General features: G+C 41.4%; 2 protein-coding genes across 2 annotated transcripts in view; one reads left to right on the forward strand and one right to left on the reverse strand.

Annotated features, from left to right (window-relative positions):
• The window catches only part of T265_10039 (hypothetical protein), a gene marked incomplete at both ends in the record, with an annotated part of 147,989 nt that overhangs the window by 24,165 nt on the left and 104,428 nt on the right, over positions 1–19,396 (reverse strand). The window contains 2 exons of the mRNA XM_009176290.1: positions 6,257–6,328; positions 17,267–17,407. Of these exons, the coding sequence (XP_009174554.1) occupies positions 6,257–6,328; positions 17,267–17,407 (213 nt within the window). The remainder of the gene's footprint in view (positions 1–6,256; positions 6,329–17,266; positions 17,408–19,396) is intronic.
• Positions 15,872–19,396, forward strand: part of T265_15031 (hypothetical protein) — a gene marked incomplete at both ends in the record, with an annotated part of 51,927 nt that continues 48,402 nt past the window's right edge. Inside the window, one exon of the mRNA XM_009176292.1 lies at positions 15,872–16,324. Coding sequence (XP_009174556.1) covers positions 15,872–16,324 — 453 coding nt within the window. The remainder of the gene's footprint in view (positions 16,325–19,396) is intronic.

Consider the following 19,396-nt stretch of genomic DNA (forward strand, 5'->3'; position numbering starts at 1 on the left):
TGTCTACAGGCATATAATCTCATTCGTTCAAGAACCACCGACATATATACATATATATATATATATATATATATATATATTCAAGAGGCAACCTCAAGAACCTCTAGAAACAGCCGCCCCATGTTGAAGTGAGTATCTGAACTAATCCACTAGGAGTGTCCCACCCTAGGAATCCATACTAGTAAAAAAAGAAAGTTTCAGGCACAGAATGTGTTTTTTGACGACAGAAGGCACATCTGTAGTCGAAAGTCATGTTTAACTTAGAGAAGTGCCATCATCATCAAGCCTTTAGGAGCCACTGAAATGGGTTACCAATCATCAGATAAAACGCACGAAATTTCTACACATCGTGCTCAATTTCATTTTTTGAAAGCACTCTAGTTCCAATATGCGGGACTCGTATCTTGCGGAGAAGTGTCAATCTGCGATTTTTTTTTGCTAAACCTCTTTATCTTCTTTCTAACAAGCGCCGTTACGTATTCGCGAATCCACAACCACATGTTATCTTAGAGTTTCAAATCAGATGTGACGTTCCTTAAACTCATCGTTGTACACGCCCTTCCGTCTTCCAATACCGATTACCTTTGTCACGAATTGCCAATAATTTTGGTGCAAATCATGTCTAACTATCCACGGAATGTGTACATTTGAACTTCGCATTATAAGTTACTCTAAGGAATATCACCAACCGGGACAGACAGAGGTCAGGCTACCATAGAATAACATGTGTATCAGTAATAGGAATAAGTGGTTTAAACCGACTGCGAAACCGTAAATTAAACAAACCGCGCCTAAAAATGGCTGTTAGTTAACCCGCTCGATTTCCTACGTAAACAAAAGGAAGAGATAGACTTTGGTTGCAAGATAGGCTTTGCCTTCAAAGCAAACAGAAGTCAGTCTCCGAATGACAAACTAATAAACAACTACCCGCATACGGTACTTGAAATACCGCCACACTAAGCGTAGCACTTTCTAAGCTACTACATAGAATCAGCTTCAAGTGTGACCACATGGAGTCTCCATCCGTCTGACCCTAAAATGTCCCGTTGAATAAGGATGGCACATTCGTTTTCAGCACAAAAGCAGTTACTGCAGCAAATCTATTGGGAAAAAAGAAAGTTTCAGGCACAGAATGTGTTTTTTGACGACAGAAGGCACATCTGTAGTCGAAAGTCATGTTTAACTTAGAGAAGTGCCATCATCATCAAGCCTTTAGGAGCCACTGAAATGGGTTACCAATCATCAGATAAAACGCACGAAATTTCTACACATCGTGCTCAATTTCATTTTTTGAAAGCACTCTAGTTCCAATATGCGGGACTCGTATCTTGCGGAGAAGTGTCAATCTGCGATTTTTTTTTGCTAAACCTCTTTATCTTCTTTCTAACAAGCGCCGTTACGTATTCGCGAATCCACAACCACATGTTATCTTAGAGTTTCAAATCAGATGTGACGTTCCTTAAACTCATCGTTGTACACGCCCTTCCGTCTTCCAATACCGATTACCTTTGTCACGAATTGCCAATAATTTTGGTGCAAATCATGTCTAACTATCCACGGAATGTGTACATTTGAACTTCGCATTATAAGTTACTCTAAGGAATATCACCAACCGGGACAGACAGAGGTCAGGCTACCATAGAATAACATGTGTATCAGTAATAGGAATAAGTGGTTTAAACCGACTGCGAAACCGTAAATTAAACAAACCGCGCCTAAAAATGGCTGTTAGTTAACCCGCTCGATTTCCTACGTAAACAAAAGGAAGAGATAGACTTTGGTTGCAAGATAGGCTTTGCCTTCAAAGCAAACAGAAGTCAGTCTCCGAATGACAAACTAATAAACAACTACCCGCATACGGTACTTGAAATACCGCCACACTAAGCGTAGCACTTTCTAAGCTACTACATAGAATCAGCTTCAAGTGTGACCACATGGAGTCTCCATCCGTCTGACCCTAAAATGTCCCGTTGAATAAGGATGGCACATTCGTTTTCAGCACAAAAGCAGTTACTGCAGCAAATCTATTGGGACTCCATGCATGTTTTGGGCGTCTGATTGGTAATAAACACAAAAATTATAGTCCCTTATGGGTATACTAATAAATAACTACGACAAGTGTAGTGAAAACAGCTTCGAGTTTTATATGCCCAGTACGATCAAAAGTGCCTTTTAAACTGCATTTAGCAATCAAGCTACAATCAAACACTTTACAGGTGAGCAGTCTTATGATAATGGTTGAATAATTTTGGACAAGCTTTCCACTTTTTCGGCCTAGTAAACCAAGCCTGACACATGAAAGTCCCATTGTGGGACCTGAAACTTTGGCAAAAATTAGAAGAGCCCCCATTAAAGGTAACCATCTCAGGCACCTCTTCTGGTAAGGATCCTGGTTGATACAGTAGCTAAAAAGGTTAACTTTGCCACTAAATGATCACTCTTAGGTGAAAACCGGAGGTCTGAACTGGTTTTGGGTTCAGAAAGTAGTAGCGACTACCACTAGCATTTTAAGAAAACAGAATGTCTGAAACGCGTGCTTAAAATGAGCAGATCCAGTCTGCAATTCAAATTTTTCCACCGTCGGAGTTTTAGATACTGTCGCGTGTAGGAGGTCCGCAGATCACCCGTCAGTTGAACTGCCACATTCGTATAGTGAAATTAAGTGAACTTATCATTGAATTAAGGAGGTTTCTAGATTGTACGTTTTAATAAACTCTGAAAATACGTTCCGATACTTTTGCTTTTCCGAAAACATTAGATAGTCCCTGTAGCGGAACTTTAAATCACATGTTCCCTAAACATATTCGAGTTCGAAGATCAAACACTGTGAACGAGCATAAAAGTATTTAGGCTCACATCTAACATCACTGTTTTCTTATTCATGGGACTAAATTACACAAAACGCTCAACTTCACCATTCAAGTGGTCTAAGCTATCGAACGTGTTCTGATGCAGGCCAGCCCTGCCCTCGGACCGAGATTCACGTGATACAGCAGAGATAGTAGTTCTACATCCCGTGATAAAACTACGGGTACAATGTCCTTTGGCATAAGAATGTTTTGAAGTTTTACTCTATTTGGTTTTTTGTTTTCAATAACTGGGAAACCAACTACGACCCAAGTGTAGAAGCAGATTGCTGTGATATCATGCCTGAAAACCCTGATGTGTGTCCATCACACATACGGAACAGTAACAGTCATATAGTTAAGAGTTCCACCCAGTTTGGTCAGTAGGCACCACTAAATTTTTTGAACGTCGTAGGGCTGCGAATGGAAGAACCGAAGATGAATGAGTGCAGTGAAATTCAAACAAGACAGTATACCGGTGTCAAGTAACGGTCGAAAATGCAGATTTCCGTCTAAGGATGGCAGCAAACTGGTTTACTGGAAGGAGAAGAATGTAAGTCACACAAGTTCTAAGAACCAGACTTTGTGCTCTAGTTAGGCGATTTGGATGTCAGCAGAAAGTAAAGTAAATTCAACTTCTGATCTTTTGAAGAACCAGCAAGGTCTATTGTCAAATAACCATCAAATCAACAGGTGCTTGGTGTGAGCAGTTTTTAGAACTAAGTATACCCTGTGACAACAGTAGGCCAGACAATGTGATATGTAGTAAAGACATAGAATTAGATGTTCGTGAATTGAGTTGGACTTTCGCATTCAGCAGCTTCCGAAGGAACTTATTATTTAGCTGAAAAGTGGGAGAGCTGAATGCTTTAAAGGATTCAATGATGAACGACTGCATAATTTGACAACAAAGCCCACACATTTCTGGGAACGCGGATGAACTAAAACATGGAATACATGGCATACTTCCTACAATGCCAATTCAGTATATTCTGTAAGGCTGGCAGACATTGCACGAATGTTTCTTTCGAGCTGAAGAGAGCTCAGCAAATAAGACACCAACCTACTGACCGAAGAGTCCCTGGTTTGAACCCACACTCAGCACCTCGAATGTGTTGAATGCTGCATGAATGAGTTGACCACTATATTTACACTTTTTCCACTATGAGACTTTAAGTACAGTTAAACAGACTTTATGGTTGCAAAGCAGCGAAGCACCAGGGCCATGACTGTTGTTGCTGCTTCTGAACCTGATTATGAATATGCAGTTAAATTTACTGGCCTGTTTTCGAGACAATCGCTGTGACTGATTAGCAGACATCTGGCGGCATAAAACGGAGAAATTTGTTATATTGGTCTGTTGGCATGTAAGGATTCGGTTTAATAAAGTTCAGTGAATCAGGAAATATAAAAAATGATAGCAAGTTATTCTACTCATAAGATAGCTGGAAATTCTTCGACAGCAGCCTTATAAGTAGTGCATTACGTATGTGCATGCGTCGTGGCTTCTTAAATACCAACTGAATCACCCGGCGTATATTCACTTGCTTGGAAACACCATAAACGAGGGATTCAGCTGGGACCCAGGTGAGTCGGAAAGCCAAATTTGTCTGCAAATGAGTGTATTTCGCTAATGGTGAGCTGTCGTTCTTGCAGGTTGCAGTGGACGCACGTTCAGTTAATACATGCCTGAGGCTACAGATGTCAGCATGGTAAAGTTTTGTTAAGAGTTACTTAAACTGAACAATAGTTTACTATGTTTGATATTAGATATGGAAACTCGGTTTGTACCATTTGTCAGTCAATGCATCAACTGAATCCAACAATGCACATGATTATATCTGCCTTTCGGTCGCGTCTGGTTACAATGTTAGTTACAATGTTCTCTTATCTGGTATCAGTCTCGGTCGGAATAATCGGCTTTGGCATGCGATCGACCCCATTATGCCTCCTTCAATGACAGACATGAAACTGCACTCATTTCGTTGCCGAAGTCAAGGAAAGTGACCGGGTTTATAGGAGTTTCATTTGGATTACGAAATGTGCAAGTGGTCTTCATTAGAATACCACGGGTTGTATTCACATTTACTCGCACCTTCACACATTGTAGACTCGTTAAACCGGCAGTCGTTGAAATGGCAGTTCCTTTTGCCGGAGACCACAGTCTATCATGGATTATCCGAATGCAGTTACACAAATACCGTTTTTTACACATCATCTGGTATCCAGCAAATAAATGTGTTGCAGTTGATGAGTCAAGATTGCGGTGTAATGCTCACTGCTGAAATTATGCTACGTTTACCTATAACTGAGTAAGTGGATGAAGCCAATGAGTGCCTGACGGCGTCAGACGTACGAGAGCGTACATTTAAGATTGGCGAGTGCAGCAATGGAAGCAGGCACACGACGAATCAAATCCCGGAACGGCCGTTGGATATGCACCCGCTGACGAGTTTTAATAAGAGCGGAACTCGAGTCCAGTGCTTTCCTTTGATGTGGACTCACCAGAATAATTACGCAAGAACAAGAGAATGATCGTTCAAACGAGAGTGGTGTGAATAGGAACAAGATGAAAATCCCTAATTTCTACATACGGCAGTTTGCAGCATCGATACTGAGCACTTAACAGGCTAGTTGAACTGCTTTCCAACCCTAGTATTCCTAGATCATCCTTAGTGAAATGAAGCCAACCGATGTTGAAAACTGGGAAGCACCGCAAAGCTGTTTCATCCTAAAGAACAATAATCTGGAGTGCGAATCTTATGCCATTTCGGAAAGTCTTCTACTCAGAAACTCTAGTAATCTGAACAGTTAACCGTTCCGCCACGGTTGACTGCTTAACAGTGTGATTACCTCGAACTTGAGTAGAATATAGCACCACTCTTCATTCACTCACGTATGCCGCATCGCGTTCTACCTTGTTCTTTGAGCGCCGACTACTTAGGTGGAATTTTAGCCAACCGGGTGAACCTTACTCTTCCTCTAAGTTACTTATAAGTTCCAAAATCTCCTCACACCACCAAGAGTTAATAGGAAGCTTGGAGGAAGAAGAAAATTCATCCAATGAGGTAAAAGTCACTCGGAATACAAACTACTGGAGCAGCCGGTCAACGTATGGGACCAATGGTATGGATTCCTTGAATGCAGAGTGAGTGGTGCCATATCCAGTGTAAATGCAAGCAAATTGCATTGCAAATCAGTCACCCGTGGCCAAAAGGTTGGCTGATCAAACTATTGGTCTGGAAGTCATGGGGTATAGGCCTCCTACCGGGTTTTGTGAGATGCGCTCTGTGTGTGATTTGCAATAAGGAGGAAGCAGCCGTACACTGCTTCTAACTTTTATTCATAGCTTATCTTTCTTTGCAGAAAAATCCCCCAATAAGAATTCTCAACTTCCTCAAACTACAAACCATTTGTAACTCTTTCAAATACCGACTGGAAGGTTGCTTCCCATTCAGTCGCTTTGGTACGGTGACTTGAATCTACCTATAGAAAAAAAATATTGGATGCTACATCTGATTTCCTAAAAGCTCATGAAAGCATATTTTCTAAAAAAACTGTTGTCACGTCAACGGTGTGAATTTAATGAGTGATCTCACTGCCTAAGTAGTTTAATTTAAAGCGCCTGTACTAGTTTAATAACTTACAAGCGGTTTACTCCTCCCAATATTGTGTTTGTGACCAAAGGGAATACAATGGGCAAATAATTTTTCAACAAGCTGAACGATGCTGAGGACAATCAAATTCCGGAAGCGTCCTCGATCAAACTCATTCTTAGCCATTCGTCAAATCTATGCCACGTTATCGTGAATGCTATTATTTTACATTCTCGTCATCAGGTCATGAGAATCAAACATTTAATTGAGTTTAAAAAGTATATTTCTTCTTTAAAAGAGAGTTTGGCACGTCCTATCCTTAGGGCTCAATAACACATTTATGGGTGATTAAATTCTGATGAAGAAAAGGCTTTCCGGATGTCATAGCTCTTACACCGGTTCTACGGTGTGTCTTTCCGTACATTTAAGCCTATATTACAGAAGTACTGGAAAAAGAGCAAGGTGTTTTATCATCTGAGTGTTGCGAGAAACAGCCAGCAGGAAAGTATCGCTGGTGTGGACCATTTCTTTTGTTTACGCTCTTCTGAGCTCCATCTTCCGATAGCCTGATAGTCCACTTGGCCTCTGTCTTTGACCGTCACAAACGGACCACTTAAATACTTTGTATGTCGAACAGAAATACACTACTAGGTGTGGACAAGTAGCTTATATCAATAGTTCACATGCTGTAGTGCCTCTGGATGTGACACCCAAGTGTATCAAGGAATCTATCGTACGTATGACTTGAAGTTTATTCGTTGAAACACCGAACGAAAGACGTTTCACCAAGAATTTCCACGTTCTCCGTGTGATACCGTTTGGACAGAGGAAATAATTTTGAAAACTTTGCAAATCGTGTCCGCAGCTAATCGGAAGCAATACCAAAGGAAGAATCGATTTAGGTCTGCTCTACTGCTTTGGAGGACGGAAGCATAAGAAAAAAGTCTGAAACACTTCAATTCTGATAAGAGCTCCTTTTTTTGAAGAAACAGTGACACTGTTCCCCAGTGATTCACATAGGGTGCACAATTTTGTTGACCAGCCATTGTGTCAAACAAATCCTTCAGGTTATGCGTAGTATACGTAAAACTTCCCTATGAATACGATGTAGCGGTTCGTAAAATAAGGGTTTATGCCAGAAAAAGACAGAAATGGGGTGCACCACCCAGTGGAAACTTCAGTATGGTTAAAAATGCTAATTTTTGTTCTCCAAACAAGAAAAGAAGTAGCTTCCTTCATTCTGACTACCTTTAGAAGATAAGATGCCAAAATGACAGGCATCTCAGTTTCGGCAGTTTACGGATAAGTCGATTTTTTCGACGTGATACTCCCTAACAGGCGTTGCGAACTACTGTCAACTGGAGCTGGTAAGTAACTTTTAGAAAGAAAGCTTTCAACTTGAGGACACCTAAAACCAAGGGTAGATTTAGGGAGTACAGGTCTTACCAGCACTGACCACTTTACTGCATCATATGAATCAGAAAACGTGCTACGCAAAGCAGTCTGAAAGTATGCAGTAACGCGGTGGATATTACTACACTCCGTTCACTTGTGTGTCATGATCGTTCGGGTTAGTACACCTTAATGATACCAAGACATGTGGTCACACTTATCTGTTGGGTGCGTGTCACGGTACACGTTTTGATATTGTTCCCACCACTGACGGTTTAGTGTGCGTCACACGGTTTCAGCCATTGCAAATGAGCACGTACATTGCTTTGGCAAAAACTGAATAATTAGGGACTTTGAGTTAACTGTAAAAGAGTCAATTTTGTAACAATGTCTTAGGGTAACTTCTCTCGGAAGTAGACTTTACAAATTTTTCAATCTAATCAAAAAGAAAAAATCTCACTAGATTACTTCCTGCCACAGTGGTTTTGCTTTATATAGGTCTAAAACATGGAATAAGCCTCAACGTTCACTTACCTACTTTGGTTTACTTCGGTTATCTCATGCAGGCTGCTTTGTAGAATAGTTCGAATTGTGTTGGATTACGCTTGATAAGATAAGCTTATTTGAGGCAAATTTTTCGGAGCTGAGCTACCCGGCGGAAACCAATTTTCTGCCCGCTGGAATTTGCTTGAAGCTGATTCATAGAATATAACGGTTTATTCACGTACACGATACTGTGGGACACTAAGCTGAGTGTGAAAAACCTCTTACTTGTCAGCCTTTGCAAAATCTCAAAACTCAAATGATTTTTTACGCGAGAAACAGGCACAGCGCCAAACTCTGCTAGGATTTTTGAAGAATGAATGTTTTGTACACTTTATTCACTTCCGTCAGATTTCTCCCTAGGGCATGGGGAATCTGCCGTTAATTCATACTTGGATGTTTCCCACCGAGCGCAGTTTATAATTACCAAGCATGCTTCCCCACTGGGGTCAAACGCATGCATATGCAAGAGAATTGTTCACTTTTTCGTTGAAATATAACTATAACGAACATATGAACACGCGCGTTTTCCGTCCAGTTCGATTTTTACATGACCGCCTTTGTATGTGTGACATTTACAAGGCAATGGCCACGAGAGCGGACTACCTAGGCGAATTGTTCCGGCCAAGCAAACGACTTGCTTGTCTACAGGTAACTAGAAGGAAAAATGGAAAACTCTTTCAAACCGATGGGGAAAGGAAAAGCACTAGGTTTGTCTCTTGCACAACAAACAAAAATATATGCAAGTATTTTTCTCCTCAAATAATCCAAAATCTCAGTTCCTTACGTAACGATGTTTTAACAAATCGCAAATTATTCTGTTTAAGGAGTGACTCGAGAACTTCGAGGTTTGAAACATTTAGCTTAGTTGGTAACCCCTGAAAGGTTGACTTCAAAAAACGTTCAGTGCAATCACGTTTCAGTATTTTTTCCCCTAAAATTAGCGAGAAAGTAAATTGAAGAATATTCATTTTCATTAATCTCAAAGTGTCAGTCAGCTCGGTAGGTTGATGAAGGCGTTTCCTTCATAACTTACGGCAGAGTTGGTACAGTCCAACACACAAATAGGTAGGAACCCCATTAAAACAAGGAGAAGATGCCGGGAGCATATAGCTGTTCACACCCGTATCACTTACCTTTCACAACGTTTATCCTTTACTGGGTCCAGTAAATTGACCGTCAGCTTCACTCACCGAGCATGTACAACAGCCCATCATGGTGAGTCCCGTGGCACAGGAGAAAAACAACAAACGTTCGGGGACACCAAACTAAAATCGGTCTGTTGGCGCTTTCAAAATGTGCCAATGATCTTGAAAGTCTTATTGCTTTCTGTGTTACCTTAGAAGAAGGCCCGCTCAACACAGCGTTTGGTTACGGTCATTTAGCAGATGCTTCTACCGGAGTTGCGCGGAATTCATTCTGCTAGGCGAGTATCTATTTGGTCACGTACTCCGCACTAGTCTCCAACCGTCTCTTCATTGAGAGTGATTTTGCTCATACACAATCTTATCAAAATTATTGCTTCAAGGCAGTTGCACTTTGGTCTTTGACAATTTGTTGCGTTGCTTTGTAATAGAACGTATAACAAACAGAATTAAAATCTGTTGTGAAAGAGGTAGCTGTAAAAATGCAATTTACACTCGAAAAGGTTAGTTAATTGTGCAATCACTGAAGTGTGGTGTTTCGCGAAATGAAGCAACGTATATGTCGCTGAACTTTGTCATGAAAAGTTTTTGAACAGACGTCGGACTCTTTCTAGTAACTCAGGAAGATAGGAGAATATTGGGGGCAGTCTACTTTTTTAATAGCGTTCACCCAGGTAATCAAGTGGACAATAGCATGGGTATTCACTTAGATGATTCATGTTTCACGTCTTATTTGTATCCGTTAGATTTTGTTCTTGTTGCCTCATTAATGAAGAGAGAGAAAGGGTGACTAAGAACGAAAGAGTTTGCAAGAACTGTTTGTTCCATCTCGTACAATGCTTTGCTCCTCTTACATAAGAAATAAAATTTCACTGGGTTTATTTGCCTTTGGTGAAGTCTTTGAATTAGATCCTTTTTGCATCAGGTGGCACTTGCATGCGATATCGTAAATTTTGCATCGTGTATAGTGCACAGTTTTGGCTATGCATCGCCTCTCCTGTGGTTGTTGTGCAATCGTTGCAGTGCAAGTAACTAGATAGAAGGTTGGACGTATGTTGAAATCATCCTTGGACTTTTAGGTGCTAGTCGTGGACCTAGTAACAGATGACTCGTATGATGGGGACAAAACCTTCGCCTCGCACTAAGTGGCAAGTATTAATTAAGGATTTGTCTGGTGGGTAAATCACAAGCCTCCGCCTCTCCCACAAGTCTGAGGACAACAACACTTTTGGCATTTCGCTTTCCTGAGTCACTAGGTCCCCAGAAGTGCTGATGAGCCTCTTGCAATACCCTTAAACTATCTGGCTATATCATTTTTTATTCCGGCAATACAAGTCAGACAAATTCTGGCAAGCTTGACATGAACATCACCACTGGGGAGAAACAAATGGAATTCGCTTTTGAACCAAGGCTGCTAATACAAGAGGGCATGGTTACCGATAGCCCAGCAAATATCGTGACGACAACACTCAAAAGAACTCAACTTTGCACGTCTGCGTCTGATAATAAGGGCCGAGTACAGACCAAGTATTAGAAACCCTCACAAGTACATTCTATTGCTGCGCTTGCACCGGGTTTTCCCAGAAACAATCAAAAAGTGGTTTGAGCGGTAATTTGAGGAATTTTTCTTTAAATGTGTCGGTAAGTTACAAATCGGATCAATCCGGCATCAGAAGTTCTGTGTATTGTCGGAACCTCGTCCGTTCAACCACCAGATACCAAATCTCCCATGGTCAGCAGATCATTTTATGAAGCTATGAAATCCCACAGGCAAGTGCCTACGCTTGTTGATGGCTACATGAATAGGGCCAGGCTTTTTATGCCCACAAAAACTTAATCAAAAGCGGTACCTATCATGATACGTAATCTATTATCTCTAGGGACGTGTGTATCAGGATACAATACTGACGTTTTGTTGTATGGCTGTGGGAATTGATCTGTTCGATCACCGGAACTGAGGCGTCTTCAGGTGTTCAACAACTGTTGTCTAAGAATCATAGCTCGTGTCGGTTGGTGTCGGCAAATCCGGAACAAGGAAGCGAGAAAGCGAGTTTTCGGTTGTGCAACGGAAACTTCCACTGAAGAGTGTGTCCAGCACAAGAAGCTGCGTTGGATAGGCCATGTATTGCATATGACAAACCATCGTCTGTGGAAGACAGTGATGTTTTTCGTGCCAAATTCAGAGTGGCGGATGCAGAGTAGTGGCCAGTTCTTGAGTTCGCAAAGCAGTGCTGTCGGTGATAATTGCCTTTCAGGATGGGGCCGCGTGATACACACTGTGCCTGGTTGGAGACGCTGCAAGATATGGCTGCTAATAACTATAAGACTTCCGAATAAATCATGGTTATACGGCAGCGAAGTATCAGTGCCGAACACTGATGTCATGCTGTTGATGATGACGATCACATTTTGTGCCTCTCGTACAAAATGATGATTTCAAATTTCTACTATTTTTCTGTACATCTATTTGTGTGTTGCTTCCATGACTTGCACGAGAGCGTTCGGAAAATAATTGTGTCATAAAATGCTAGTCGGTTCAAGCTCTATTCAACGGCTTATGTATATGTCAAATTAATGGTGAGCACCAGTCTTTAGAAGACTTTTCAAATTTTCTTGATCGCTTCGTGTTACAGTTAACTAAGTGATTTTTGAAGCATGCTACCCGATTCTGTCGAGTCTGACAAAAATAAGTATAGACGCTACAGATAAATAGTTGTAGAGGTCAATCAGTTTTGTGTCACAGCACTAGTCATCTGGTGATGAAGAATCAAATGTTTGTTGAACAGTTCCAGTTTGCCGGAATTGTATCGGTGGGTGTCTGTAGTAAGTCTATCTTACTGGTGTGGTTTGCTTAGGGTGTATGATGTGGGTCTCATTATCATCATCGACAGCATGACATCAGTGTTCAACACTGATGCTTCACTGCCGTACGGTGGGTGTCTGTAGTAAGTCTATCTTACTGGTGTGGTTTGCTTAGGGTGTATGATGTGGGTCTCATTATCATCATCGACAGCATGACATCAGTGTTCAACACTGGTGCTTCACTGCCGTACAACCATGGTTTATTTGAAAGCCTCATTGTGAAGAAAAGAATAAAGGTGGACGTAAAAGGGACTTAGTGCTAGCTTACCACAATCATTCCGAGGTGCCTAAATCTCCAGACATTCACTCAGACAATCTGGATAAAAACTGACAACAAGAACGCCACTGACATCAGTTGGCAGCCATATCCTGTAGTGTCTCCAACCAGGCACAGTGAGTATCACGCGGTCCCCACCCTGGAAGGCGAGTAACACCGAGCGTTTCGTGAGCTCCTTCATACTCCTCTGCCAGGTCAAGGGTTGGCCACCTCTCTGTTTACGCCACTCTGAGTTGGGCATGGAAAACAGCACTCTCTTCGGCGAACGGCGGTTCGGCATACGTAACACATGTCCCAACCAATGCAGCTTCTAGTGCTGGACACGTTCTTCAATGGAAGTACCCGTTACACAACCGAAAACGCGCTTTCTAACTGCCTCGTTACGGATTCGCCGACATCAACTCGCACGAGCTATGGTTCTGAGACAACGATTGTCGAACACCTGAAGACGTCTCAGTTCCGCTGCTCGAATAGGCCAACTCTCACAGCCATGCAACGTAACAGCCCCTACTGTAGCTTGATACACACTTCACTTCAGATTTGGGTGTAAACCATGCTGACGCTATAGGTGTATGATGTGGATATAGCGTCGGCATATTTGGAAATCTCAATAAGGAGAAATATTTATCTAAGAAAATGTGTTTCAATACAATTTTTTCTCATGGGGGCCACCAACATGAAGCATTTGGTGATTTTTAATTAGCTAATGCGAGAGCAATAGCTGTCCAAGTACAAAGTACAGACTCGTTTTACTTTAAGCTGTTTTGCTTTTTACCTGGGTTCATTGGACAATAGATTGTTGAACATGTCTCATAGTTGCATTACAGTTTTTGTGTGGTGATGATAGATCACTACCCTAACGGTTATATAGAAATAATTATTCACAATTTACCTCCTTCGGCTTAGCTAGATAGAGACGCAGGTATTTCCAGTGGAGATTCAGATATTGTAGGGCGTCCTTGCAAACACATCGGATAGACTAAACGGTAAGCTTTTAAAGAAATTCCTGTTGTTCATTCTTGTATAGCGGAAATGTGAGCATAGAAACTATTTCAATCTCGGCAACAGATGACTTTTCTTAGGTGGGTCAGGATGTCCTCGTTTTTTCAGGAGTGGTTAAATGCGATGCCAGACGTTTTAACACCTTAAAATGTCTGTTGGTTCTTTTTTGCACAGGCATCCCAGAAAATGAGCTTGTCACTAGCAAAGAAAACAAAGTTCTCGGTGGTCGATTTGGAGACATTATTATAACTGGTGTCCCAAAAGAGTTAGTCAAAACATTCTTTCTGAACCTAGTTTTAACCTGCTTCTACTAATCGAGTCGAACAGAGGATTTTGCGGTCTGATTTTGCATTTGAGTTGTGTGGGTTGTGTGAACGAGCCAAACTTGTTTCATTTTTCGTTCTGCAGAACGCAGCCCAATCTCATTGCTGCGGACAAGTTTTGATACATAGTCAGATTTTGAAGATTTTGTCCAGCCTTCGGAACGTTATAATGAAGTTAGAAGAGGAAATTTGCCGAACTGCTGGTAGACAGAATTTTAGAACCTTTTTAACCCCAAAAGGGGACGAACATGACTCTGTTAGTTATTCGGATTTTTGTTGGATATTTTTAGGCCTATCTGAATAGTACGTTACGTCTACGTTGGTGATGTCTGTAACATAGAGGTATTTCTTTCGCCGTGCTTCATCTTTTAATTTACATTAGAAACAGTTCGTCAGATTCGTTACTCAATAGTTTACAGCAGTTTATGAAAAGTTCCCGTGTTTTGATTATGGTAATTTTAGTGGCAGTATATCAAAAATTATCGAGAAGACTAAATTTTAAACTAAATGTTGCTCATCAGGAGATTGCGTGAATGGAAGCCTAGCTACTAAAATATTTCTAGATAAGTAATTTTCCTGAATTGATCGTCACATTGGTTTAGACTACAAATTCTGCTATCAATTGCACCATAGTTCTTACCGCCATAATCAGAATACATGTGATTTTTACGATGTGAATGGTAAAACGTTGAAACATGACATGCGGCGTACGGGGTTTGATGCAAGCGCTTATCGGTTTGTGTGTAGTTTTGAGGTAATGACTAAAGGAAACGGTTTATTATGCAAGACAACCTTGACGGTAGACTATCCCTTTAAGTTTTCAGTGAACACGCGCCAATGAATACATAATGTGCATGGCCGTTCATGAACCCGTGTATTTGGCTTGGCTTGTTAATTACTCACCTGTTAGACGGAAAAAAGGAGTGATTTTGACTGGAGAAGCACGTGATCCAAGGACAAATGGACAGCGAAACGTTTTGAATTGGTTTTATTGCATTATTTCTGTTCATACAGTAAGCATCACTTGACAGACTCCATAGAATTTTCTGGACAGTTACAATCATCATCATATTGATAGAGGTGCACCAGCAATAAATACCAGCGTAATGGTGATACTACTGATGTGGAGGCACGCGAATAGTATGTGTTGTTCGTAGAATTTCACTTTGTGTCTTTTGAAGAAGGGAGATCTGTTGCGGAATTTGTGGAGTCGCTTTGTAACATTTGCTTGAATTTGAGCGATGAATGATTGGAGTCAATGAATATCCAGGAAAGTTCAAGAAGACGCGTTCAGGAGAAGATAGATGTCCAGTTTTTGTAAATAAAATGGCAAATAAGAGTTTCGTTTCCCTGTCCAGTGGTCTGTAACCGGTCATTTAGCATTTCCTAATAAATAACTCCGCAGCGGAAGCCTTCTTCCTTTCACCGGTATTTGAGTATCACAAAATAGCCGAGTGTTGAAAAATCCATAATCCCGATAAAATTAGAATGCCCTGAGAATAGCTCCTCAGTGTCGATCACACCCCGCCACATTACTGGTGATAATCCTTGTAAGACAACGACCACCTTCATTCTCACACTGGGTGACGTTTCCGTACTTTTTGTTTGTGAAACGGGGTCGAACTATTTGTCGATTTATTGGGACAGTGTGAAAGCAACAGTTTCGCATGTTCGATCCCCTTGGGCGTAGTTGATGATCCTAGATAAAGATAAGAGAGTTCCCATGATGCAGCGCCCCTGGGTCCCAACAGACTACCTTAGTTTTGAATCCCCGAGTTCTTGCATCATTTATTACTGATTTCTTGCCTAAAGTCGCCGAAATTTTTAAGTATTAGACAGTTGAACTGCCACTTAATTTGGTTCCTTGCCATCTGATTTCGACCAGGTGAACGCCACGTTTGCGGGCACAACAGCTCTTCATGCAGCTTGTGACGCAGGACATTTGGCATGTGTATCAGTGCTGCTCCAGTTCGGTGCAAACAGGCAGTTACGAGATGGGTGCGGAAACGAGGCGGTACACGCAGCTGCACAAGGAGGGAACGCCAGTATTCTACGGCTTCTGTTGGCTCCAAGACAACGCTGTGACCCCAGCAGATCACTGTCACCAGTTACCGATGTAGAAAACTCCAATCAGTCTGAAGTTAATCTAGCCGACTCCGATGTTGGTAGCTTGGTGGAAGGAATACGCACAATTAACTTTTCCGAAGCAGACGATACTCCAGATGTGAACTCACGAAACGCGTTGCGCCAAACTCCACTTCATTTGGCTGTTAGTCGCCATGATTTTATGGTGGTGCAATGTTTGTTAGAAGAACTAAATGCCCTGCCGAGTCTACAGGTAAATATTTATTTTTTATTGCAGTTTTACCTGCCTCCTCCACAGTTAAGGAAATCCCTACAATAATACGGTGTGACTACTTATAAATATTATCTGAAGGCGTCTACTTCCCCACTTAGTTTAATGTCTGGAAATATAGCCCGAAGATAAGAGTAATTAAAAAAAAGCCTTTCAACTGTGACATTTCGCAACATTGTTGGTCCCCAGTAATTTCACGGTAGGAGAGCCGAAGTTTTGCAAAAAACAAAACAGGAAACTAATGTGTCATTGCAAAATAGGCTTAAATCCAATTGTTTTTGAACTTCGTACAAAAAAAGACCCACACAACTTGGGACATCGCCCCAAGGATTGAGCGTTTCGGTATGTTTTGCGCTTTTTTGACTGGAGCAGTTAGAACAGCAGATTTTTTGTGATAAAGTGATATGCACTTGGTTCCACAGCTCCAATGTATTCGCGGATTGACCGATTGGAGGGAAATTTTATGAGGAAATTCTATCATGGTATATGAAGTCAACATTCTCCAGTTGGCAAAAGATTACGAAAAGATTCTTTGAAGGTGTGAGAGAATGGAGCAGCGAAAGCATCATCTTAGGACACAGACGGAGAACAAGCGAATGCTTGAGACATTTCACCAATTCTTTGGGGATTTTTACATGTCCCTGATCGGATTAGAGGTGGAGATTAGGTGGATAGCAACGAAATCAAATGTGATTCCGGTAAAGATACTTGCCAAACTCGGTCGACAGGATGGATGGTTATACGTTGTGTGCGTGTCTGTGTGGCTCACAGAAGCTATAAAATGTTGTGGTCATTGCAATTCAAAGGTTCATTTGGTTTAGGGGAATCAAAGGGAAGTTTTACCTCGGGTGAGAAGACAATTTTGTTTGCAGTTTTAGATGGTAGCAGAAACTTACTGCGCAGACATCGAAACTAGAGAATTACCATACACACAACGAGATAGTTGTGCTCACGCTGATTGTTACTATTCCTCTGATATCCAAGATAAAATAAATTCATTGTGTTTGCACGATACGGCCGTAGAGAAAACCCACCGTTACGAACGTGAAGAGGCTCTAGTGCAACCTGAAAAATGGTCATATAGTGAAAGTATAGTTGTAGGGTTGAGTAACGGACTTAATAACCAAACCTCAAATGAAGATGAGCTACAAAGCACACGCTCAACACTTATTGACTAGTTTCCACCATAGGGCTTGTCTTTACTCCACAGCTAAACCGTCCATAATAATCAATCTATTTTCAGTTGTAGGTGTCACTAAAAAGTTCCAGCTTTTAAGTGCAGCGGTAACATCTATACACAGGGTTTTGATCAGCTGAGCAAATGAGTAAAATGCACCTTCAATGACCTTTGATTTCTTCAAATCTCAGCTATTTGGGAAATAGGAAATCAACTAGACGCATGCCGAGTTTATTCGGCTGCGTTAGAATGTTGATCTATCACGGAATCTCTAATGTGTAGCACTTTCTAGGCATCAGCATAATACTTACACTAAACAGCTGTATCCCTTTATGTTGGAGACGATGCTATTTTTCAGCGTCTGATCTAATACCGAGTCTGAGAACCACTTGTATCACGTAACATACTGCTCATAAGGTTGCTGAAAACTCTTCGATAGACCATGACTGGTTTTGCCCTCCTTGAGGCATATCAGGTAGGCGAACTCCCAAGTTTTTACCAACCTTATGTTCTACTTGAACCCAAAATGCAAGAACATATCGAAATAAACTCAATTTCACGTTGATTTAGTTTTGCTTAAAAAGGACGAGAGATTCATTTGGGTCCAAGGTGAGTCTCTCGCAGAACCAGATTGTTTTGTAAATGACTGCACTTTTCAACTTGTAGTACAGCTTTGTTTTTATGGGATTTGGTAGAAGGTGCAATTCGTTTTTAAGTGGAACATGAAGTTGACGGAAATTCGGGGACTGCGCCTACACGATGAACCCCAAGAAGGGCGAAACCAGCCGTGGGCTGTGGAGGAAGTTTAAGCAACCTTACGGTTAGTTCATTACGAATATACATGTATCGCGATATCTCGAATATCGTAGCGATGCAAACATGAAGCGGCCTAGTGCAGCGAATTCATTTGCCTGGAAACATTACGAACGAGAGATTCAGCTGGGTTCCAAGTGGGTCTCTTGAAAAACCGAATTTGTTTGCAAATTGGTGTATTTCCCTAATTTCGTGCAATTTGGATTCAAATAGGACGTAATTTTGACGGAAACTCGGGGACTGCGTTTACCTGATGACCCCCAAGAAGGGCAAAACCGGTCGTGGGCTGTCGAAAAATTTCCAGCAACCTTATGAGAAGTGCATTATACATTTTGTTCTTTTGGAATACATCGCTTTTGGTTGTGGAATCACGAAGTTAAAACAGCCTTTGAACTAGGACACAGTCCCCTCACCTGCCTCTTTATAATTCATACGTCGTTTCGGAAGGGCTTGGTAAACAAACACAAGACGTGTTATCACATTAATATTTCCATTCTATCTCTGAGGCGAAACCCAGGTCTTTTGTAGTGTCCAGCAGAAGTGGAAACAGTTCATTCTTCGCTAATTATAGCCTCTGTTTTAAACATTATTGTTGGTAACCTGTGTCTCGACTGATGACCCATTTGTTGGCCACAGTAGTCCTGAGGTAAGGACTGGTAGCTGGTGTCTGCCTTTTGTCTTAGATTAGAAAAGGGATCTCCTATCTTCAAACAAAAGTCAATCTATGCTAAAAAACCAAGGAGCGCCGGGCGTACTTAGTGGAAATCACCATCAGTGCACATTTCACGATACCTCTGGAATCTGGAACCCGCGAAATCCAGGCTAGTTGTTTGAGAACGAGTGTCTTATCACCACTGTGATTTTTTGCAATTCGATAAGACATAGATCGGCTTAGGTTAGCTTCACTTAAAAAACAAAAATTCTCAAGCCTCCTCACACTATCAGCGGTCTTAAGTCTATAAATATTGGATGGCTGCGAATGGTTGTGCATTACAGCCAGATTCCTATTTATCTTTCATTTTTGTCAAATAATGTCGACCCTAGATGTTATGTAACAGCAACTC

Source organism: Opisthorchis viverrini (assembly GCF_000715545.1).
Source record: "Opisthorchis viverrini unplaced genomic scaffold opera_v5_332, whole genome shotgun sequence".
Classification (NCBI taxonomy): domain Eukaryota; kingdom Metazoa; phylum Platyhelminthes; class Trematoda; order Opisthorchiida; family Opisthorchiidae; genus Opisthorchis; species Opisthorchis viverrini.